Source organism: Squalius cephalus (assembly GCF_949319135.1).
Source record: "Squalius cephalus genome assembly, chromosome: 13".
Taxonomy (NCBI): Eukaryota; Metazoa; Chordata; class Actinopteri; order Cypriniformes; family Leuciscidae; genus Squalius; species Squalius cephalus.
Genome location: NC_137134.1, coordinates 18436066 through 18460485, shown reverse-complemented (window position 1 = coordinate 18460485; position 24420 = coordinate 18436066). Strand labels below are relative to the sequence as shown.

At 38.0% G+C, this 24420-nt stretch overlaps 2 protein-coding genes and 1 long non-coding RNA gene across 3 annotated transcripts; 1 reads left to right on the top strand and 2 right to left on the bottom strand.

Annotated features, from left to right (window-relative positions):
• Positions 1-4536: 4536 nt before the first annotated feature.
• Positions 4537-8377, bottom strand: rxfp3.2b (relaxin family peptide receptor 3.2b). Its single transcript, XM_079891199.1, has one exon. It carries the CDS (start codon positions 8207-8209, stop codon positions 7007-7009), a length of 1203 nt encoding a protein of 400 aa, XP_079747325.1. The 5' UTR covers positions 8210-8377; the 3' UTR covers positions 4537-7006.
• A 4079-nt stretch (positions 8378-12456) lies between these two features.
• creb3l3a (cAMP responsive element binding protein 3-like 3a) lies at positions 12457-18772 on the bottom strand. The gene is made up of 10 exons (XM_079891425.1): positions 18661-18772; positions 18269-18382; positions 17373-17607; positions 17030-17163; positions 16760-16870; positions 16564-16670; positions 16264-16332; positions 16096-16177; positions 15431-15527; positions 12457-13178 (listed from the first exon to the last, which is right to left on the bottom strand). Exons 1-10 carry the CDS (start codon positions 18679-18681, stop codon positions 12865-12867), a joined length of 1284 nt encoding a protein of 427 aa, XP_079747551.1. The 5' UTR covers positions 18682-18772; the 3' UTR covers positions 12457-12864.
• On the top strand, positions 13125-16155 carry LOC307170328. Its single transcript, XR_013823347.1, has 3 exons — positions 13125-13199; positions 15394-15507; positions 16099-16155. It is a non-coding gene; the product is annotated as an uncharacterized lncRNA (long non-coding RNA).
• Positions 18773-24420: the final 5648 nt, after the last annotated feature.

The window sequence follows — 24420 nt, the reverse complement described above, 5'->3', positions numbered from 1 at the left end:
AGGTGCCAGCCATCTGAAACGAGGTTTATCTTGACATAAACCAATACAATACTACTGTAAATGTCTAATGATAATGTTGCCAGTTATATTTTTTTGGCTTAGTTTCATCGTGTTTTAGTTCTGTTATCCTGTGTGACCTAGTTTCCAAGTGTGCCAGTTTGTTCCCTTGATTCATCATTCCATCATTCTCATTTAGTCTGTGTATACATTATACTACATTTTTTTGTTCAGTTCTTTGTTCGTTCTCATCTATGTTAGAGGTTGTGTTTCCAGATTTTATCCAACCTGTTTCGTGAGTTATACAATTAAAGACTGTTCCCTTGATCTATTCGCCTTTGTGCACTTATACAACCAGTGACACATATCATGTTAACGTTTAAGTCCAGAAGATGAGCAGAGGTGAAGATCAATTATAAGTCATTTTATTTAACAAAGTAAAATAAAGCGAATCTAACAAGAAGCAAACAAAACAGTATGTAGAACCCAACACATGAACAATATCAGGGGTGTATTCCAGAAAGCCAGGTTATCTTACCGTCAAACATACCCTGAACTCTCGGTTGATTAAACCAAACCTCGCTTACTCGAGGTATGCTGGTTCCAAAAACACGTCCGGGAGTAAGTTCATCCAACTCAGAGTATGTTCACAGAAAACACACCAGACATTCTCAACAGAGCGACGAATCGACGGGTCACTATGGAAACGGATGTTAAGAAAAAGTGCGCCAAACTACTTTCTTCTTCTTTTGTTAAATGCTAATATACATACTTATTGGATATCGCCACCTATTTGGTGGTTGTGCAATAATTTTCCAATCTTTTCATTTAATCATCTCCTTTAATCACTTTGAACAAAAACAATATCGTTTGTTTAATGCTAATTATATAATAAAAAGAAAGACTGATTAAACTAAATAAACTAAATACAGTCTGCGCATGCTAAGATAACATGGCTCTATACGTTTATTTTTTGTTTAGTCATTTTGCTTCCACATTGCTTGAAAGGTAAGATCAAATATCATATCATGTCATATCATATCACGCCCACTGGAGCCTCATCACTAGGACACGCATGCGTTGAACGCCTCTGAGCCGGTAAACTAACCTGAGAACAGAAGCCGCTCCGGAGCAGGTTAGGTTCAGAGAGTAGGTTGCTATGGCTACTTACAACACTAAAAGTTACCTCCGTTTTTGGAACCAAAAGTTGAGGTTATCCGCTTACTTACCCTTAAACATACCAGGGTATGTCACATAACCTGCTTTCTGGAATACCCCCCTTATCAAGAAGTGAATTAAATGAGGAACTTAATTACACAGGGTGAATGAACTCAATGAAGAGCAGGTGACAACTAATTAATCAAAAACCATGGCGACAAATGAGGAGCGGGAAAATGGCATAAAGGAAAACAGGTAATTGAGAGAAACAAACCAAAAGTCCATGAAAACGAAAACAAATCAAGCAGTCAGTGACATTATAATTGACTATTTATTTATTTGTATCAAATAATTATATATAGTATATTTTAATATATATATATATACATACACACTGTTTTGTTCTGTTCTGTTCTGTTCTGTTCTGTTCTGTTCTGTTCTGTTCTGTTCAGCTGAATAAATTGGAGGCAAATTTGACAAAATGATGAGAAGGAATCCAGATAGATTTATTTCTGTTTACAGAGTATTATTAAACTGAACATGTGCCACCTAGTGTTCTGACAAATCCAACAAGAAAATGGAGCATACAAATGTTTGATGATTGACTGCTATTTTTATCTCCCTCAACAGGAAAACAGTTCAAATCCGATGCCTGGCTGAAAATGAAAGGCGTATTCAGAGCTTGCGTGACCAAAAAAAACAAACAAAAAAATCAAAACAATGATTTTGAAACAATAACATATTATCAATCTCATATTTTGTACTATTTTGTACTGTAATTCAATTACATAAAGGAAGGGGTCTTAAATGTCACACCTCTCTCTAACTTAAACTAGGTGGCAGGGCTGAATTTTTGTCAAGCTGAAAAATGTAAATGGCTGTTGCTAGGGAACTGTACCACCGGTCCATTCCATAATAACACACTGTGCAATTAGCCATGCTTGAAAAGTGTGTATAGCCCTTGTCAAAAGAATAGAAAGCCTTTGGGCCCTATTTTAACGATCTGAAACGCAAGTAACTTTGTGGGCGGATCTCGGCCGACGCAAATCTAAAATGGGTTGGTCTGAAGTAGCTACATTACTCATTGGTGTGGTTTGGGCGTAACTTACAAACCAATAAACCAATCAGAGCGTCATCTCACATTCCCTTTAAAAGCAGACGCGCTTGTTCCATGGCAGATTGCTATTATAACGGCGGATTTGCCAGGCGCGCGCCAGGAGCAGTTCACAGCCGAGGAGACCGACATTCTCGTCAGGGCCGTAAAAGACAGAGAAGTGACATTGTATGGGGATGGGAGAAACCCACTCAAATTAGCTTCGGTTAAACAGGCGTATAATAATTTGGGTAAATGTGTAAGCTAGATTTATGCCTATTTTTTCACATCTTCATGGACACCACAATGATTTCCCTCATGTGGAATATTTTTCCTTGTAATTATGTATGGTTTGCAAAAATGGCAACTGCTGCGTCTGTGTGTAGATGAGATAAGCAAAGTGAATGTGCGTTGCGCACACGCTACATTATGGCCAAGCATGCGCCCTTAAAATAGCACCTGAATAACGCACCACTGACTTTAGACTAGGTTTTTCCTGGTCAGTGGCGGAATTGTTTTCTGAAACTGCAAAATAGCACCAGGGAACGTTTGCGCCAGAACACGCCTCCTCTTTTCGCTGAACCGCCCCCGGGAGCGCAAGTTCATTCCCTAATTCATCGACGTGCGTCTGTGGAGGGAAAGGGAAAAGTCCGCTGTGCGTCGGGTGCACAATAGGAATGATACATGCGTCGGTGCACAAAGTCAATTGTGCTGGGTGCAAGATAGGGCCCTTTATCTTCAACCTCATTTCCAGGTTTTGCTTTGAGGAGTGAGCGTTCATTATTTTTAAGTCCTCTACAAAGTTAACTGCATACTTTTCTGAAGTGCATACTTTGTTGGAGCTTGTTGACTTGCTTTTGCTCAACTTTAATTAATACAATGTGATTGTAAGTCCATATTTTACAGCTAAGTTTTAAAGTATTTTTGGTTTGTTACATTTGAGGACTTTAACTGGTTAGCATAGCCATGCTAGCCTCTGTTGGTAGGTGCTGTAACTTCATCTACTAAAAAGCATCTTTTTTCTTTGACTGTCATTCAAAATTAGCTGCATATCCTTGTGAGCAAGGTAGCCTATATTGCTATTATGTTTTTTTGTCTATGGCTTCTCATGTTACAGCTCAGGCTAGTTGCTACCTAGTGAAGAGTTTGGTATTGTTAACGTTATTGTGCTGCCTAATAGCTGTCCACACATTATAAGGTGCGTACAAATCGTATAATGTCTGAGTATATAGTACAATTGATGAAGAACGAACTTTGTGACGATTTTGTTCAAATGCATGTTCTATATAGTATAAATGTGTATATGTATGAATTTCTGAATCTTGGCGAAAATAGTTCATCCAGATTTCGCCTACCTCTTTTAAGAATACTATGAACAAGGACATACTACTCATTTCACATACTTTTTTGCCTAGTATTTAGTAGGGAAGTAGGCATATTTGGATGCAGGGATTGAAGCTGCGTTCACGTCATGTCGTAATTAACGTAATCTCGAAATTCCCATCTTACAAGTTATGAGCTCTACAAGGACGTGAACACTTTTTAAAAGTTGAAATCTCATAATTACGCAAATTACAACATGGTGTGAATGCACCTTGACATTCTTGATGGCACTGACTAATTTAGAAGTTGTCTTGCTATTGACAATCATGAACAATCATGCTATTGTCTTGGTCTGATACTGACACCTAGTGGTGTGGATGCAGTATCTGTGTCAGTTACCATGTAGTGTAGTTTAGGGGCTGTTTACACAGCACCATTTTCAACTAAAAATGGAAAAGTTTTTAATGTGTTTTGCCCGTACATTTAAACGTCAACAGCATTTTGGGGGTCTGAAAACCAAACTTTTGAAAACGTATTTCAAAGTGCAAGTTTTTGAAAACGATACTGTTATCGTCTCTGTGTAAACCACAAAAATGTGAATTTGTTAAAACGGTGACGTCATGCGCATGCGTATTACATTTTCAGTCTATAGGCACACAGTGTTTCTTTACGAAGTGACATCGCCATCTACTGGCCTGGAGGTATAATACAGCGTTTTTAGTCGTTTTCACAGATCTTTGTGAATGGGGATCGTTTTGACAATGTCTGTATGCGAAAAATGCGAAGGAAAAACATTTGCATTTTTAGTACATTGATGTCGTATAAGCATACCCATAGACATGCTGTAGCCATAATCAACAAGAATTTTTTTTATTAGCCTGATATGACTGCAGTCTCATGTGAGTGTACATGTTTTTTTTAAATGAGGTAAATTACACCTTTAAGACACATTGATCCTTGTTTTTATTCAAATGTACACAAGATTTATTTTTGTCCAGAAGAGCTTTTTGCAAATTTTGTTAGTGGAATATATATTTTATACAAACAACATAATATTATAAGGTAATTAAACACTTCATACAGACATTAAGTTCAGCAAGCTAAAACACACCCCAAGGTCTTCAATATACTGACAAAAAAGCTCCCCACCGACTCTGACGTTGGTCCAAAATGTCACGACATGTAATTGTAGAGCACAGTGAGTTCAGATTCATATCTTTAAATCAGTTTGGCTCATTAATGGTCTCTCGCACCCACTCATCTGCTTGCCCTAAACACCTGGAAAGAGAAACTCACATTTACAGATATGAGTTCTTTACATATTTATTTATAGCTAATAAGTCATAGATTCATAACTGAACATGAAACCACAGTTTCAATCTGTCATTCAGTGTTTTCATGACTATGAGGCAAGACTTGGGGCAAGTTGTAAATTTAAACAATTCAGTAATCATATTTGTTGCCAAAAACAATAGTTATCATAGTGATATTTTGTATGTTGTTGCTTTTTTCCTGAAAATCTTATAATAGGCATTTAAATGCAGGTTTAATTGTAAGAACTCAGCCCATATATTGTGATATCATGCTATTGGTGCATGTTGTTCCAAAAGATCAATAACTGCATTTTTCCCTCAGCAATATCAATAAAAATGTCCAATGTAAAAAAAAAAAAAAAGTGTGACAACTTGCCCCAGGCTTCCCTATATCACAACCTGGCAATGTCATTGAAGAGATAAAAGTGGCTTTAACTGACAAATCTGTCTCATCTTAAATGGTTTGGTTAGAGGAACAATGTCCTTGGAAGAGTTTCAGAAAATTGCAGGACTAATGACTAATGATGGTGTCTGACTAAAATCGTTTTACTATAAGGTATTCTCTCTGCGTGCAAGGAACGTGCAAGTCTGTGTATTTGTGGTGCCAAATTACTAAAATCTCAAAGCCTGAAACAGCATCTGTAAGTTATGTTGAATGTGAAATGATACAAGAGTATAAATATAGGGGGAAAGAATAACTGACATATATAAATAATAAAAAAAGATTGAAAAAAAAAATCATTATTGAGCTAAAACTCTTTAGCTCTGCCTTTTTTTTATTCTGTTTGATGGCTTAGGAATGGGGATTTAGAGTCCGAAAATGATTTATTATACATTCCTACAAAGATATGTTATGCCAAAGTTGTATTTATTTAAAAAAAAAATTTTTTTTTTGATGAAGTCCTGAGGATATTGTCAACAAAAGAAAGCTTTCAGCAAGCTCTTTCTGTTATTTTTGCCAACACTTTAGTTTAGGGTCAAATTCTCACTATTAACTAGTTGCTTATTAGCATGGATATTGGCTGTTTATTAGTACTTATAAAGCACATATTAATGCCTTATTCTGCATGACCATATTCTACATCCCTTTTTCCCACCCAAGACCTAAACTTAACAACTACCTTACTAACTATTAATAAGCGGTAATTGGGAGTTTGTTGGGGATTATGGCTATTAGGGTGGGATTTTAAATTAATACTGACTTAAATTGCAGTCTTTTTCTCACAAAAAGCTTGCATATGATTTCAGAAGACGTTGAAAATAGTGCTTGAATCAGAGAGACTTTTTTTTATGCTTTTTCCTCAATTTTTTTTTCTTTTTTTTTTAACCCTGGTCTCCATTCGCTTTTATTGTGAAGAAGAGAGCTGCTCAGACATTCAATTCCTTTGGTGTTTTCTGGAAGTGAACATTTTAAATGATATGAGGGTGAATACATCTTTATGTGAACTATCCCTTAAAGTCTCAAATATGGTGTATTTAGAATAAAATATAGTTTTATACAACCAGTTACATGCAAAATTGAAATGAAAAAGAAATTATCAAAATCATTATTTGCACAGTTTGACTGGTCATTCACAAAATTATCATTTTGTTAGTTAGATAGTTTATTAGTTTAGTTTTTCTTTTGTACAGGATTTAAACACACTGAAAGACAAATCAAAAGGTGTGAAACTTCATTATATCTACACAACTGCAAGTAAATGTATAATTGACAATGTATTGAATGATTGATGGATTAACCACTGATCCTCCTCACATATTAATTTTTTATATCTCATAAAACGAGAGAAGGGCTGAACCCCTCCACATCTCAACGTTTTTTTCTTCTTTTTTTTAGCGCTCCCTTGAAGGATGTCTCAGGGCAAGCATTGCTGCAAAAATGCAGCAAAGCAAACAGGTGAATGTGTCCAGAATTCACCAGTGGCTCCGATGACCAGAGATGCATGTGAAAACAGTTCCGCGTCAAAAGGTATGGAGGAAGTTAGGGGAGAAGTGCGCAAGAGTTTCTGAACGAGAGGAAGGGAAAGTGGGGCAGCTCCCAAAGGACGTTTCTCACGCCTGCTTCATCCTGTCAATCAAAAACAAAGTTGAGCGTGAAGCATCCGCTTTTCTCTGAAAAGCATCAAACATCCATCTGCATGAGAACCAGTACCGGAGGCGCCTCGGACACCTTTGCCTTGCGCGGGAGCATCCGAGTAAGGCTCCGGAAGGACGGCGTGGCCCTCAGCAGAAGCTCTTTGAGTCCGGCGCGGAATTCCTGGCGGATTAGACAATAGATCACCGGGTTGAGGCAGCTGTTTGTGTGGGCCAAGCACACAGTCAGCGGGAAAGCGTACGCCTGGGCGTTGTAGAAGGCCTTGCTGAAGGGCACCAGGTCAAACTTAATGAGGACGCCCCACAGAGTCAGGGCCTGATTGGGCAGCCAACACAAGAAGAACGACAGGACGACGATCACAACAGACTTGGTGACCTTTGAGCGCCGCTTGTGCCGGCCCTGCTCACTTTCGGAGCCAGCAACACCGCTAACTCTGCGGCTTAGCACGATTCTTAGAAGTAGGAGATAGCATACGGTAATCACCACCAGTGGGATCAGAAAACCAAGCAGGACCTTTTGCAACTGGTACAGTCCTAGCAACAACTGCGGGTCCCAGCTTCCCGTTTCGGGGAAGCGCACCAAGCATAGCTCCTCATCCTTTGCAACTTGGGCTACGGTGGAATAAATGGAATGCGGGAGCGTCGCTATCAGGGATACAACCCAAATGCCCAAGCTGATCCATTTGGCCGCAGCCGCCGCCGCTCTGCGACTGTGCATCTTCATCGAGGACGCGATGGAGTAGTACCTGGCCACACTCATGGCGGTCAGGAAAAATACGCTGGCGTACATGTTCATAGTGGTGACAGAGCTGACGATTTTGCACATAACTTTGCCGAAGGGCCACCGGAAGTCCAACGCCGTGTCTACAGCCCAGAACGGTAGGGTTAGGACGAACTGCAGGTCGGTTAGAGCCAAACCCATCACAAAGCAGTTGATGGAAGACTGCTTCTGATGGTAGCGTGAATGTAGCAGGTAGAGCGCCAGAGAGTTGCCTACAAGTCCTAGAGCGCACACCACTGAATAAATGAGGGCGATCATCACACGCACAGCCAAACTAGACCCATCACCTTGAAGTGTTGAACTAGACTCCTTTGTCAACAGTTGCAGCCAGCAGCGCACAGACAGGTTCCCGCTGATAGAGTCCGTGCAGTTGTCCAGAGCCGCGCTGGGTTCCAGTGTGTGCTCACATTCTCCCAGATCCAGAGTTTGTGTGGTGTTATTCCTCTCCATTGCAGACTCCCACTCAGTCTCTTGTCATGGTGAAATGATAAAAACGGAGAAAAGAGTCCTTTCATCTAATTTATCTCAAGTTCATTGTGACCTCTGCACTTTGTTCCCGAACAAGTATAATTAGTTCACCGGCAGTGAGAGCGCGGTCTCATCTGTGCCTCTCTCTCTCGCGCGCACCTCTGTGCGCTCTGCAGCGCGCGCACATTCTTTTATACTCCGATGAGAATGACGCGCCTCAGCGCGCTGCTGATGCACGCGCCGCTTTATGTCAGATACATACATAAAGACGGTAAGCAATGAAACCTAGTTTTCACGTGTTATTTCATCATACGAATTTGCACGGTAAAGTTTTTAAGTCATACGGATATAGCTCATTGACTTCAATTTGATTATGAAGCCTACAGAAATATTGTTTTGGACGAATACATAATAGCCTGAAAGACTTTTAATATATGTGGCTACTTTTTGCGTCCAGATAATGTACTATATATAGTAATTTGGCTTCTCTAAACGCAACTACAGTGTGTGTGTGTGTGTAATATTTTATTTTTATACTTGGCATATCTATCTATCTATCTATCTATCTATCTTACAGGTCACACATAAGCTTTTTCACATTCACAGACTTTTAATTACAACCCATAGTTCAGGAAAATAACCCAGAAATTCCCTCAATGAAAGTGATAACTTATTGATTTCAGACTGGAGTCTTTCATCTTAGTTGTTGGGTTAATTTCGAAGATTACTGAGCCAAGAATTGCATAGTTTTGCCTTGAGGAGCGAAGAGAAATTTATTTGTGCATCAAACCAATGACAGATTACAGTTTTTCTCAGTCGCTTTGGTGCATTTCTCAAATCATCCTTAATATTTACAAAGAAGTATGTGCATTCTCAAAACAATACGTACAAACAGCACCACACATTGGATTACCTCCAAAACCCTGTAACTTACTCAAAATCTTTAGTTCATCTCTCAAAAGTAAGTATTTATGTCAATGAAGATATCAGCGCCATCAGAATGAAAAGTCCTTGTGTCATTGTTCACAAACAAGATAGTCAAAATGCTTAGTCATCCTGTCAATAAAACACTGCACTCTGTTAGTATTACCTGATGTAAACTATGACAACAGTTTGGATGACTCTATTGAAATGTATATGCACTTCTTCTGTATGCCATATATCCATTTCAAAAGTACAAATTTACACACTACTGTACGTGAGTTATTGATTGAAAGAGACTGGATAGAATTCACAGTTACACTTTTACTAGTGGTCTGACAAAAAAAAAAACCAAAAAACCCATTACAATATTATTGTGAAATAGAAAAGAAAAAGAAAAAGGGGCACAAAGGCGAAAATACAACTTTAGAAAGGCAAACACATGAAAGACCCCTTAGGCAGAACTTTGCTTTTGCATGCAGCACTGTATGAGGAATTGCAGTGCAGTCTGTCTACACCTCTTGACGTGCCAGTCTGTCGGGCCACAGATTCTCATCTACATCACAACGAATATCTTCCCTTGCAATGCAATGTGGAAAAAATCTTTTGGAATGTCTTATCCAACCTCTGCAGGCGTCTACTGTGATGTCCTCACAGCAGGCTACGTCCATGGCAGCCAGCAGGGTCATCTGAGTATGTGGCTGGCGATCATAGACCTTCCACCTCCATGCTGAGAAGAACTCCTCAATTGGGTTAAGGAATGGAGAATAAGGGAGGAATTCCATCAGCATCAGTGGGTCACAAACCATTGCCTGATGGCGTTTGAGTGATGGAATCTCACATTATCCCAAATTGCCACATATTTGGTAAATCATCTCAAAATGGACCCCTCTCATCATGAGAGTCCTGTAGAGGGTCTATTAGAAGGTGAGTATATGCTTGCCAATTGAAGGTTCATGAGATGCAACGTTGAGCTATCAGATAAATGAAAGCTTTAGCATAAGTTCTGCCGGGAAGACTCAATTACTACGTCACCTATTGCCTTCACTTCTATCCAATCATATTCGTAGGCTCATTGTATAAGGGCTCGGTACTTACACATGTTTGAGTTCGCAGATACTGAAGCGACGATTACCCCCATCCTCCCCACCACCACCAGGATGGTCCTGTCCATACCTCCCAGGGGGGTCGGCTGCGCCCCTGCCTTCATCTTCAGGCAGGAATTGCAGATCCGATACCCTCGGATTATGCACTACGGACGGGGCCTACGCCAAATGACTTTGTATATTATCAGCTTGCTGAGCTGTCAAAAAATGTATGGTTTATTGAAATAATTCTCCCGAGTCTTTCTGGTAGAACTGGTTTCTCATTGGTTGATCTACATTCTCTTCATTAGTGAAAGTCAAGATTCACTTGCACAATTCATCAATTCATAGCACAATTACAAAAAGTCTAAAAGAAATGTGTAGAAAATATGCTTGACAGTTTATGACATCTAGATCAACCATTTTGCATTTAATGGCTTGACTAGATGTTTTGAGGGGTAAGACTATTGCACAGATAGCTATTTAATACATTTTGAGCAACATGGCCTTAGCAACTGATCATGTAGGAAACCACAGACAATACATAATCAATTGGATATATGTACCAAAGCAATCGCAACTTGTTCAAAAGAATGAGAAACTGCTTTTATGATGTGCACAGGTGACTACATGATGTGGAGGTTGAACAAGTAGTTTTGAGAATTTCATTTCTGATCTGAGAAATGCACCAAAGCGACTGAGAAAAACTGTAATCAAGTAAAATGCAGTTCTTTGACTTTTTTTGACGTTTTTTTACTTGCAAACTGGAGGCCATGGGCCAAGGGAGATGTGAAAGCCAGGAGGCACGACACAGTCCTGTGGATGAAAGCTGCAAGTTTATCTCTCTTCATGATTGAAATCTTCTAGACCAATAGTTTGGTCTTTATAAAAACCTGCTGAAACCTGCAGTCAATTACATTTGAGCCAAGACTATTGACCAGAATAGAAAGATTATGCATGATGGTCTATCTATCTTTTGTATTTCCCCCCCAAGTTATCTTATCTGAAAGTGACTTGAAATACCTCCCACACTGTTTTCTCTTTCCTGAGCACTGGTTATTCAGTTCATAAAAAGTTGACATTTATGTATTGATTTATTATCTACACAAACTACTGCTTTCCTATTTATTCATTTGTGCATCTCTCTTAGGGATGCCTAAAAAAACCTCTTTGTCAATTTCTGATCATTTCTGTTTTTAGTGCGATGTTTGTTCACCTGTTCTTCTCATCTACGCTGGCCTCATTCTGTCTCTCGTGACATCCAAATTGTGCTGAAAGGCATTTATGTGCTGATATCAACCCAGAGTTGAAGAGTTGTCCCTTTCATAAGACGTATTTTAGAACATTTATTGGAAAAAACAATGCAAATGACGGAGAAAGACATTGAAAGAAACTGAAAGACAATTCAACACAATGTGATTTTACTGAAAAAGCACAATTGTTATCAAAAGCAATTTAAGCGAACTAACTTGTTTTTAGTCCATAAAAAATTTGACTTCAGCCTTCAGATTAATACCCATAAAGCAAAACTGTCAAAGGGAAGACAAACACAAGGCACTCCAAACTTGCTGAAGGATTCAAATTGTAAAATTAATGAAATTGAAAGAACTGGTTTTGTATTATTATTCACCTTAGCTGTAATAAATTGTCCAAAAGTCTGATGTCACATCTGGGATTTCTATTATTATTAATATTTCATAACCTTTAATTTGTAAATAATAATAATAAAAAAGGAACATAAATATGTTAATTTGTTTGTACAAACGGTCAGATTTCCTTGAAGTTGTCATTGAAGTTTGAAATTTTGAAATTCATATATATATTTTTTTTTTCACTCAATCAATTTGTTATTACACTATTTTTATATACTTTTTTTTTACACGGCTCTCTGGAATACTTGACTATGATTGGTCAATTTTGTCATCCAGATGCCTGATATCAACGCAGTAGCCTATATCATTCCGCTCATTCGCGTGAAGGAAACCGGCGCTACTTTCATGTCTCTCGTATATCACACCGCGGGCTCTTGTTTCAATACACACGCAACTGTCGCAATCTTGCGCCTCAGTTGTCGATTACAGTGAGAATTAGCTACCTCATGAGCCTGATATTGCAGTAGGTCTATTTCAATAATATTACAGCAATGTCGCTAGTCTGATTGTTTCGTACGTTGTTAGGAACATTTGTTCATAGCGGAAGCTTTAAGTAAGCCTTTTAGCATACAGGTAAGCTTTAATAATTTCGTTTTGATATAATGTAGCCTTGCCTACAGTCAACCATTATCGCAAAAAGATTCATTTATAGTTAAAAAAAATAGGCCTATTATTTTCGTTTGGTCCCCACTAGCCTACATTTTAACAAAGTTAAATAAAAAATTATGCTCTTCTTAATGTCAAGCTTAAAGGCGAGAAAAATAAGCACTTCCTGCATTCCGAATGAGCAGATAAAAATTGGACTTGTTATTTTATTCGAAGTTTGATCATAAATAAGCTTCTTTATCTCTTAAAGATTACTTCAGCATAGAAAGAATGGGGGGAAAATAGCTTCCAGCCATCTGTTGGCTGGCTCCCGTCTTCAAAAGCGCTGTTAAAGGAAATTTGACAAATCCCCGGCTAAATCCCCTTCTGCTCTTCACATATCATCCGCATGAGGACTCCGCCGTGAGCCACGTCGCGGATTCAAGGTCACTGTCGCTACATGCCCAGTGATGGGGTCTCCATGGTGATGCTCGTCATGCTGGTCAAAACTGTGGTTGTGGAATTCAGAGTCGTAATTGGTGAACTCGGGTCTCCTGTGAAGTCTTCCCAGCAGCGACGCAATCTCCTTCATACTTTTATCCTCAGAGAAGCGCGGGAGAATTTTGGGATCCTCTGTCGCTGAGTACGGATGCTCGAGGGTGTGCAGCACGCGGGAAGACTGGAGGTTGCGCAGGGAGCGTGACTGAACTGCAAGGGGTTAAAGAAAATGTAAGAAAAATACTTTAGATTTCTTTTTGCCAAAATATGTGCTATCGTTCTTTAAAACAAACACAACTTAATTTGATAATGGCAGAATCATTTGTCTGGCTAAGGCTAATTTCATAGCTAGTATTTCATGTATGGTAAATAAACAGGAAAAATAGTGTTTTCACACTTTTTGCATTATTTGGAAATGATGCATCGTAAAAAAAAAAAAATTGTGTATTTACCTTATTGGATGTAAAATTGTTTGGGTTGGGTAAATTATGCCACAAGTTTATAATTTATATATATATATATATAGGCTATATATATATATATATATATATATATATATATATATATATATATATATATATATATATATATATAGGCTATATATATATAAAACGCTAATATACAATAAATAGTTTAATATTTTCAATATTTGTTTAGATTTTCATAGTTTCCATGGAATTCATATTTCTATAATGGATTTTCATATTTTGGATCTTGGATAAGGGTAAAACAATAACATAAAGGGCATTTGAAAAGAAGCAAAAACGATTTACAAAAGCACAATTACATTTTCCAAGTTTTGGTGTTAAAATGTTGAAATCTGTTTTTAATAAACCTTTACGACATAAAAGTGCCTGAAACGCCCATATGTAAAGCCATTAATACACTTTTATCAAATACATACTGTATAGTCAATCCCAGGCTTGGGAGGGTTACTTTAAAAATGTATTCCGTTACAGTTACAAATTACTTCCTAAAAAAAGTATTCAGTAACGTAATCCAAGCACTATAATATGAAAGTAATGTAACTGATTACTTTTGGATTACTTCAAGGTCACGTATATAAATAAAGTCAAGCAAGAAGAAATATTATAAAAAAATAAATAAAAAAACTTTTATTTATTAAGAATTTGGTCCTGTGTACAATATTTGCAAAATATACACACAGGCCTGAATATATATATTTATGTAAAGGGATATACAGACATCTAGTGGCTAATGTATGGTATTACAGATTATTTTGTTTTATTTTTAACTAATTTTTAACTAAAAAATAAAAACACAACATTTAGTTGTGTAAAATAGTTTATTTTAAAATAGGCCTACATGTTGACTAAAGCCGTGATCTTTCTTAATTTGCCTGACTGAACTTGGGGCGTTGGCAGTGGGAGTTCCCCTACGTTACCTAGACAGCGAACATCCCGTTACGTGAGAAAAGATTAAGAAAGAATATGTTGGGTACTAAAAAAGCTACTATCCTAATTTCTACAAAATAGCAGCGGAATTTCCATGAATTAAAAGCGATTTTACCCGCAGGCAGCATTGTTTCTACTAGCAGCAGTGATTCAATCTGCGTCTGAGGAGATTGTAGAAGGCTGTTATTTGCGCATGCACCAGCGCGTGGCACACGTGAGTCATTACTGGCAACAGAACCAGGAACTACTGTATAATAAAGCAGCGCTTAATATAGTGTTATTATGCCAAAATACTTATTTATTTAGTTTCAAATGAAGCCATTGTAATCCTGAAAGTATTCCCCCTTTTTTCAAAATGTAACTATAATCTGATTACAACGTTTTTTGACGTAACTGTAACGGATTACAGTTATTGGATTTTTGTATCCTGATTACATAACGCCGTTACATGTATTCCTTTACTCCCCAACCCTGGTCAATCCCTCAGAATCAAACTCATGACTTTAGAAATTCACAGTCTACTTCCTGTAGCTGGTCCAGCTATTTTAAGTCTGTGGATGAAATAAACAATCGAGTGAGTCACGCATTGACACATTTTACCCTGTTCTTTTTCGCTGAACTTCAGCCACCCACTTCAAAAGAGTGACATCGAGACGGTGATCAAGTGCGCCAAACTTTATACCATGACCTACGCTTAACCTGCAAAATTAGAATTTATTCCCTTCAGAAACACTGACAGCAAGTTTGATGAGGACAAATTACAACTTTTCTTCCACGCCGTTGATTCAATCTGTGGGAAACATGACTAAGCTATTTGCCATTCTTCTAGTCGTCGTCACCTCCCTCAGTCCTTCCAATCACTGTCATAAGGCTTCACCCAAAGCCTAATGGCTTGTCAAACAAATAATACATTACACGGATTCAAGAACCACTTGTTCTTCAAGCATAACATTTTCCTCTCAAGTTAGCAGTCGCAGGATATAAGTGTGTAATGGGGTTTTCCCCTCAAGGACCAGATGGAGGAGATATTTCAGCCAGAAAACTCACCTCTCAATGGGCTGAAGTCTCCATGCTGGCTGACCTTGGTATCAGAGAAGGGCTTTAGACTGGGCAGCAGAATCAAGGTGAATGACAGAAGCAGCACCTGAGGGACAGAGGCAGATGGAAAGCTTAAACGTAGCGAAATTGAATAAAGTAGGCTAATCAAATGAGTGTGCATTAATTTTAGGCCCTATATATATATATCATAATGAAACAAGATGTTTAATAAGAAAACAATGTGGGAGAGACTTCATTTTATCTTTTTGTAATAATAAAAAAGTGTGATTATTATGTTGACAGAAATAGTTTTTAATAAGAAGAAATAAAAACTTTTTTTTTAATCTTATTTCTCTCCTTGCAGTGTTCAGCTTGTATTTGTATTGCATATAGGGAATTTTCCTTGGTGCTACTGCTTTTGGATTGCTTAAATAAAGATTGTCAGAATACAATTCACTGATAAATAATTCAAAATAGGACCAAGAATGTGTTGATGTAAAATATTTTGTGGTTAATACACGCTGACATGTGCTGAAAGAAAATGCCGGCAAGTGCCAGAGAAAATATCATGTGTTATGTATGTGTCTAGTGTGTGTTTTTAAAAGCCCAAAGCATGATTACTGTATGCCTGTATCTTTCATGTGCTAATACTGGGGGTTTTTTTTAACCCTCACCAGAATGCAGGTCCCAGTCTGGGCCGGTTTGGATCCGTTCATGATCATCGCCTGGAGCCGACGCAGTTGTTCCATCAGGGAGCTAGAGATGGAGAGAGCGGGGGAAAAAGTTCAATTTCAGGGGCTTGTATGGAGTTGTGAAGATTACCAAATAAATGATTCTCTCACATGTTGCATTTCTCCAGCTGGAAGACTTTCCTCTGCAGCTCCTGGTTGTGTGCACTGCATGCCGCCATCCTACAAAAACAAATTTCTCGTAAGAACCATGTAAAAGAAAACGGGTTGTAATCAAATCCGCTCTCAAGCCAACTGTCAGACACAGCTGTAAACCTCCACCTGCATAATGCCAGGGGGGTTGTGTTCAGTAGCTGCAAATTCCATCAACTCAGATTATGTATTTTCCCTCTGTGATTCGATGCACGTAGCATCCGCTTTTGCTTCATTTGTTTCGAGCACAATAGTCAATACCTGCTCTCCAGGCCGTCTATGTATTCTTTCTTCTTCTTCCTGCTCTCTTGGGCCGATTGCTTGTTGCGGATCTTTCGGCGGATTTTCTTCAGAATCCTTTCCTCGTACTTGATCACGGGAGGGAAGCAGAAACATTGAGCTACAAAGACAAACAACTGTGCTCTATTATTATGGTGTGATTTCCAACTGGAGGTACCTTGGTGAGCGGGAACTGATTTGGCAGAGTCACTCCTTCCTTGGCAAGGAGTCGTTTTTCATCCTCTGTGAGAACCAGCTCCTGGTAGGACTGCTGGGATGCCTTTGTGGTCTGCAATATCAATCGGACAAGAAAGTTACAAATCCAATCAATGTTTCAATGTGCCTGAATGGTGCCTATTGAGTTCAGCTTTTATCTTCTCTAAATTTCACCTTTGTCCTATTCTGCCTTGTGTATTTTACCTAGCTTCACGCCTGAGTGCAAACTCACAGGCTCTGGTGTGCCAGATAGCAGAAGGTCCTTGACAGTTAGGGGGAATCCAATGGTTGGTTGTGCTTGTGGAGTTTCAGATGCCTGCTGTATCCCTCCAGATTTGTCTGGGAAGAAGCCAGTCTCCCAGCCATCTGCGACAACAGATAATACTATTTATCCTTCTTTGTGTGCTCATGGAGAGATTCACAAAGCTCAGGAATAGGGTCTTATCTTCAGAAAGTTTACCAAACCAACTCGCAATGCTGTGAATTAATAAGTGGGAGGCTAATCATCTGTGTTTACAGTGTAAATCTATCGCTAGTCACCAGGAAGGTTCGCTTCACGAATACTTGATACTCACTGAATTCAAATTGGAAGTTTGTGTCGAGATTGTGTTGGGTCTGAGATATGACGATGCAAGGCTCCACGGGGGGGCTTGTGGTTGGCGGCGGACTGTCGATGTGATCCGAATGAGGGTCTTCACTAATTCCACTGTCGCTAGGAGAGGGCGACCAAACTGAAGACCCCGAAACAGAGTCGCACCCATCTAAAAGTGCGTTGAAGAAGTCCTCGTTTCCCTGGGCAGGCATCATCATCTGTCAATCGAAAATACAGGATGGTGAAGGTATGATATTAAATTCTTTCCTCGGCAGAACACAAAAGATAATATTCTGAAGAACTATTTTTGTCCATATGAAAGTAAATGGGGTCCAAATTGACAAAAAATGTTCTTCAAAATCTTCTTTGGTATTCCCTGGGCAGGCATCATCATCTGGCAATCGAAAATACAGGATGGTGGAGGCGTGATGTTAAATTCTTTCTTCGGCAGAACACAAAAGATAATATTATGAAGAACTATTTTTGTCCATATGAAAGTAAATGGGGTTCAAATTGACAAAAAATGTTCTTCAAAATATCTTCTTTGGTATTCCCTGGGTAGGCATCATCATCTGGCAATCGAAAATACAGGATGGTGGAGGTGAGATGTTAAATTCTTTCTTCTGCAGAACACCAAAGATAATATTTTGAACAACTGTTTTTGTCCATACATTGAAAGTAAATGGTGTCCAAATGGACAAAAATGGATCTTTAAAATATCTTCAGCATGTTCCGCATAATGAAATGAAGTCAAACAGATTTGGAATGACATGATGACAATTAACAATTTTGCGTGAATTATCCCTTTAATATGCCATGTCAAAATCCAAAAAACTGAAGAAACTCGAAGGAAGCCGGACTTTATTGACTTCGACTTACATGAGGATCTTGAACTGGCCAGAGCTGATGGTTTTGTTGTCCCGTATTCTCATGGCGTAGGATACCATCATTTTTATCGAAGAGCAAATCGAGCAGTTCTAACCCCTCACCGCCCTATGACACAATGAATATAATTGCTGTTTAATTAATCTGTTGTCAGTGGGATTCAATGGAAATGGAAAATAGAAAATGGATGAAAGCACCAAAAACAGTTAAAAGCAACCAAATGTTGAAACGAGAAGACGGAACAGATAACTTTTTAAAAAAAATGAACTTTGCTCTGTATGAGATATTGCACATGCAGGTTAGATAACTAACGTAGACTACGTTTAATACTAACTTCTCTTTGCTAGCATGTAAAACTAATAAAACTTCAAAACATAAGGACTTACCTGGTCTGAATAGTGCTCCATTACTGTCCAGGGGTAACGCAGTCTAAATGGAACAAAACCAAAACATCTGCCAATAGGTTGTCCTGACTCTGTCTGTGTCCCTCTGCTCACCCAGGACAAAGTTCGAACTCCAACGCAACAATCAGGTCATCATCCTCAGGGCTGCGTTTGATTGGTTGTTCTTTGCAGGGATGTAAGATAAAAAAAATGTGGGAAAACCCTGGAGAAATAGTGTAGCTTATATTTCAACCAAACATTGCCACTTCTGTGGTAATTTGTATCAAGTAAAAATCTATAGCATTCAAATAATTGAATCCAGTAAAAAAGACTGGACTTAGGTGCAATAGGTGCAGACATTTGTTATGGGACAACACCTAATCCATATAGTTCAAAGGTCATTTTTTTCCTTTCTGTCTGAGGTAATGTGACCTTTAACACAGTTGTGATAATCCAGAAAGACAATTTACATAATAAACATTATATATTTTATTTTATTTTATTATATATATATATATATATATATATAAAAATTGTATTAAATTTATTTATTTATTGTTTTTAAATGGTAAAGATCTGTTAATATCCTGTTCTTAACATCTGAGCTGTTTAGAGTTATGAATATATACATTATTTTTATTGTCAATTATAATTTTATTATTAAATATACCGTAGTACTTCTCTGACTTCACTAGACTGTTTTATTAAATAATTTAAAATATGACCAATAATAAATGTTTTATTAAATATACTACTTCTCTGACTTCATCAGACTGTTTTATTATTATGAAATAATTTTAATTACCAATTATAATTTTATTAATAATTATACTACTTCTCTGACTTCACCACTGTTTCGATTGATTGATTGATTGATTGAAATGGTAAAAATCTGTTAATATCCTGTTCTTGAGCTATTTTGTGTCTTGCATTTATTTATTTATTTATTATTGTTATAATTAGCTCCATTTAACTCATATTAATGTTATTATTTAAATATAATTGTATTATTATACTGCTTGTACATCTTTATTTCTGGATGGTAAAGACCTGTTCGCATCCTGCTCTTGACGTCGGAGCTGTTCTGAGTCACACAGGAAAAAAATGATCATCTCATCTTGGCACACTGTGTCTTCTTATAAAGCAAGTGCATCTCATTCTCCATCTACTCTAATCCGAAGGCCTTTTCATCACTTGCCACATAAAACTTTCAGGCTGAACAGGCCCATCCAACTTTGAAAGCTATCGTGATTTACGAGGAGTCGTCTGTTCTGTTGGCCTTAGCATCAAAAAATAATTTGTCATTCTCAGAGGAAATCTATCGTGTATCAAATGGAATTTGTTGAAATTTACCCATACCCAAACCATTTCTTTGCTTACTGTTCGTAAGCAAGCACAGATGCAGTCATCAATTAAGGCACTATGTCATTTGTATGCAGGAAACTTTAAACAGGAATCAGTTTCACCATTGGATTCAATGTGTGCTTACCACCAGCGTCAGGCATGTGATTCAAAGCATAAGCTCCCTTTTTAAGAAGCGCTCACGTACCTCTCCACAAGAGACATAATTACGGCGGAACTATGGAGTTTCAGTTTCAGGGAATGTTTGAAGGAAAACTCAAGGACAGAAAGTTCTCCTGGATGTTTTCCCCCTCTCCTTCTTCATCAATGTTTTCTCCTTATAAAAGCATTGTTTACTAAGACGAAAGCCCTTTTGAGACATCACAGTTAGGCAAAAATCAATGGCAAGCTAAGGGGCTTTGAATATGCTGTGCAGATTTTCCTTACCATTTCCATTAAGCCCTAATGACTCAGACAAGGACATTTGCTGCTTTACAAGAATAGCGGGACAACCCGTCACTGACAAAGAGATCACAGCAACAGCGAACCACAACCATCCAATCAATTCCTGATGGACTAAATCAAGTCCCGCCCCCCATTTTTTCTTGTTCGAGATGCCGTTTCACACGGATACACGGTGCATCTGAAAACTTAGGCACTGACTTGTTGCCTCGCTGCCCTATCAGGCCATGGCTTTGAAGGCAGGATTTGCCTTTTCAAACTTTCAATGATTTCTGCAGCCTCAAAATTATTCAACCCCCTGAATAGAATTCCTCAAAACAGCACAAATCTGCAAAACAGGTGAGGTCTCAAGCACACCTGATACAACTAATCAAGGGTTTCATTAGTTGCTCCAGGTGTGCTTGAGCTAGAACACATGAAATATCTGAACTGGCTAGGTTTGATATCATCAGCCTTCACAAATGCAATGGGGGTTGAATTATTTTGATTACAGCTGTTGCATTTCCACGAATGCTATAAATAGAAGGTGCACACTGCCATACACACAAACACCATCATGGTAACACACATGACACAATAAACATTCATTTAAAGGAGAACTCCGGTCAATTTTAACATTGAGCTCATTTTTTTGTAAATTTGGAGTGCTGTCAGTACAGAGAACAACGACAAAAATCGGTGTTGCCTACACCGTGTTATCCTCTTTTTAAAATTTGCACCCTGTTGACTTCAATGGGGCAAGTTTTAAACCTGCTTTTAGCCTCTTAACATCCTTGATGTGTCATTACAAGTGCCCAGCCATGTGAGTAATTGCTTCAGAGTCAACACGAGGTGAATCTGACTGAAGTAGATGTGCAAGATATGAATAAAAATGATGTTATTTCAGCCAGCACTCATACCTGTATTTACATCCTGTTTTCGGCTGAAGTCCACAGTAGTCGATTGTCGAGTTCACGCGCATAGGTTTAGTACGTACGATCATGCGCCCGAACTCGACAATCGACTACTGTGGACTTCAGCCGAAAACAGGATGTAAATACAGGTATGTGCGCTGGCTGAAATAACATCATTTTTATTCATATCTTGCACATCTACTTCAGTCAGATTCACCTCGTGTTGACTCTGAAGCAATTACTCACATGGCTGGGCACTTGTAATGACACATCAAGGATGTTAAGAGGCTAAAAGCAGGTTTAAAACTTGCCCCATTGAAGTCAACAGGGTGCAAATTTTAAAAAGAGGATAACACGGTGTAGGCAACACCGATTTTTGTCGTTGTTCTCTGTACTGACAGCACTCCAAATTTACAAAAAAAATGAGCTCAATGTTAAAATTGACCGGAGGTCTCCTTTAACAACAGGATGTAATAAAAAAAACCTAGTGGTACATACATTTAAGAAAAAATTGTGGACGTCGAAGATCTCCAAAAATAAGTTTATTACAGCATAGCAGTGGCAACACCTTGGGTTCACTGGCGTCAGAATGAACCCAGAACATCCAAATCTTAAACCTTTTATCCTGTTACAATTTACCACTCTTAATGTAAATGAAGTTGCTTTTGTTGTAACAGCTGTGGTCTGAAGTTGAGACACATCTTTGTCTGAGATGGTTCTCTGTGTCCCACACCCATTCCCATTTTACAATTGATTACCATTTGCTCAGGATGTGATAAACCCAAATGGTGAAGAAACAATATAACTTGACTTCCTTCATCTCGATGATAATTAGGCCATTTGGGGGATGAGCTCATTCTGTAATGGAGTGGAATCTGGGTCGAGGCAGACTACAATTTCTTACACTGATAAAAAAAATCTTATTTCAATGAAAAACCACCAAATGTGGGCTGTCACATACGGAATTCTGGGAATGTCACTGTAAATTATAAGATGAATTGTTCTTTTTTACTTCTAAAAACTACAGTTAATGGTACTGTAAAAGTACATGAAATATCCCTGTGGCAATCCCATTAGATATATTATAGTTTTTCACTGTATAAAGGAACTTACCATGCAGTTAACAGGTTTTTACCGTAGAATTTGTCTTTTTTTTTTTTTTTTAATTATGAAAAAATGGCTCATGTGCCTGACCAAGTTGCTCTTTTCTGTCACTTTGATTTCATCTCAAGACAGACTGATGGTGTCCTATATTGTGTCACTACCTGTCAAAAAAAAAAAAAACCTTTTTCAGTTCAAGATGGTTGTATTCAGTAACCCTGTGACCTTGACTTGTTTCAAACCTCAGATGTCTTTTTAGTTGTTGTCACATAGACGTTAAGAGCTCAAATGCATTTCGGTACTCATTTACATTCAATCGGCGTGGGCGCTGTAGCCATCTGGATCTGCCAGCCACTCGAACCTGTAGCTGTACAGAATAGCCCGCAGACAAACAAAAATAGAGCATGAAGTGTTTAGAAATGAAACGTTCTTGCTCTGAAGTGCAAAATCTGTCATAGTTGAGTGCATGCATCAAGCTGCTCTGATGCTCTTGGTTTCAAAGGAAGCGTACAACCCGAGCCAAACTGCAATCTGCTGAATCATACATTCAATCCAGCTGTAACATTGTTTATCTAGCAGCTTTAGAGGGTTACAGGACTGACACTGAATGTGAATCTTTCAGACAGGACCGGTTCTACAGTGGTGTTTGAGGGGGCTAAAAATCCTGAGTTTAAAATGTTTAAGGGCAATGATGAATAAGATGACTGAGATGACAAAAAGGAGAAAACTTTCAAAAGTGTCAAGTTCTTAGAATTTTTGTTTACATCCTTTCCAGAGACATCCTTTTTTGACAGTACAGACAGTAACCTTTTCATAAATAGGTTAAAATATCTTAGAGTAAAAAAATGTCATAATAGCGCATATTGGCAAAGTAGATTTCACTGACTTAATCCCATCCAAAACACATAAACACAATAATCCTAATCGAATTTGATCTTTCAAATATTTGATTTACATCCCATTTAGAATCACTCACCTCTACCGAGAATTCCATGCTGTTTTAATTACAACTGCTTATGAAATTTACAACGCTCACAGAAAGATGGAACCTGAGGCTGTATGGTCTACAAGAGCAGGAATAAGAAGACGTTAAACAACATATGATTGACATCTGTAAGGCGTTCATTCAAGACCCCAAAGAGGTTCTTCGCTCCCAAATGAACGTAAGCTATAGGATCAGATGGAGGGAAGATGGCAAAACTTGACCGGTGATAAGATTTACATCCATGCAGATCGACCAAAGAAAAGGGTATGGAAATCTGCAAAGAATTCGTAATTCCTCAAAACAAAGAAGTTTGGTGAAGACTTAACCACAAAATACAAAGAGATGACTAATCAAACTGTGGCCACAGATTGAAGAGGCAGGAAAGCAAGGAAAAGGCCTTCTTCGTCTGAGCCAAAGCCATCATTGAGGGTAAAGAAATAAGAATGTAATGATAGCCCTGACGGGAAGTAAGTGCAGTTGTATTCTAAAATGACATCTAGTGATGTGCTGTTATACCTAATGTTTGAAATTTAAAAGGTCAGAGATTTATAAACCCATGTTTGCTTGTTCTACTTAGTACTCAAAAGGTGTAGAAAATCATTTTGTTTCTTTGTTCTTATATAACGGTTTTGTTTCTTGTTCTACTTTTCAACTTCTTTTGGTCATTTTATTCTGAGGGGTAAATGAGAACAGATACGAGGAAAGCTGTATTAAAAAAATCAATAAAAAAAAAATCAGTCAGACATGTCAGAGTGGTGAAAATGAAAAAAAAAAACAATATTTTTTGAGGGATTTTTCACTCAAAGTTTCTCGTTTAGTCTAGTCCATTCTTTTCTTTGGAAAATGGAAACAATTTTTTTTTAATGTATGTATGTAAACAAAATTTGGATTAATGTTGAATATTTATTTAATATGTTAAGTGGAATTAAAATTAACATAGGCTATAAAGAGATGCTATTTTTATAACGACAAAAAGATATA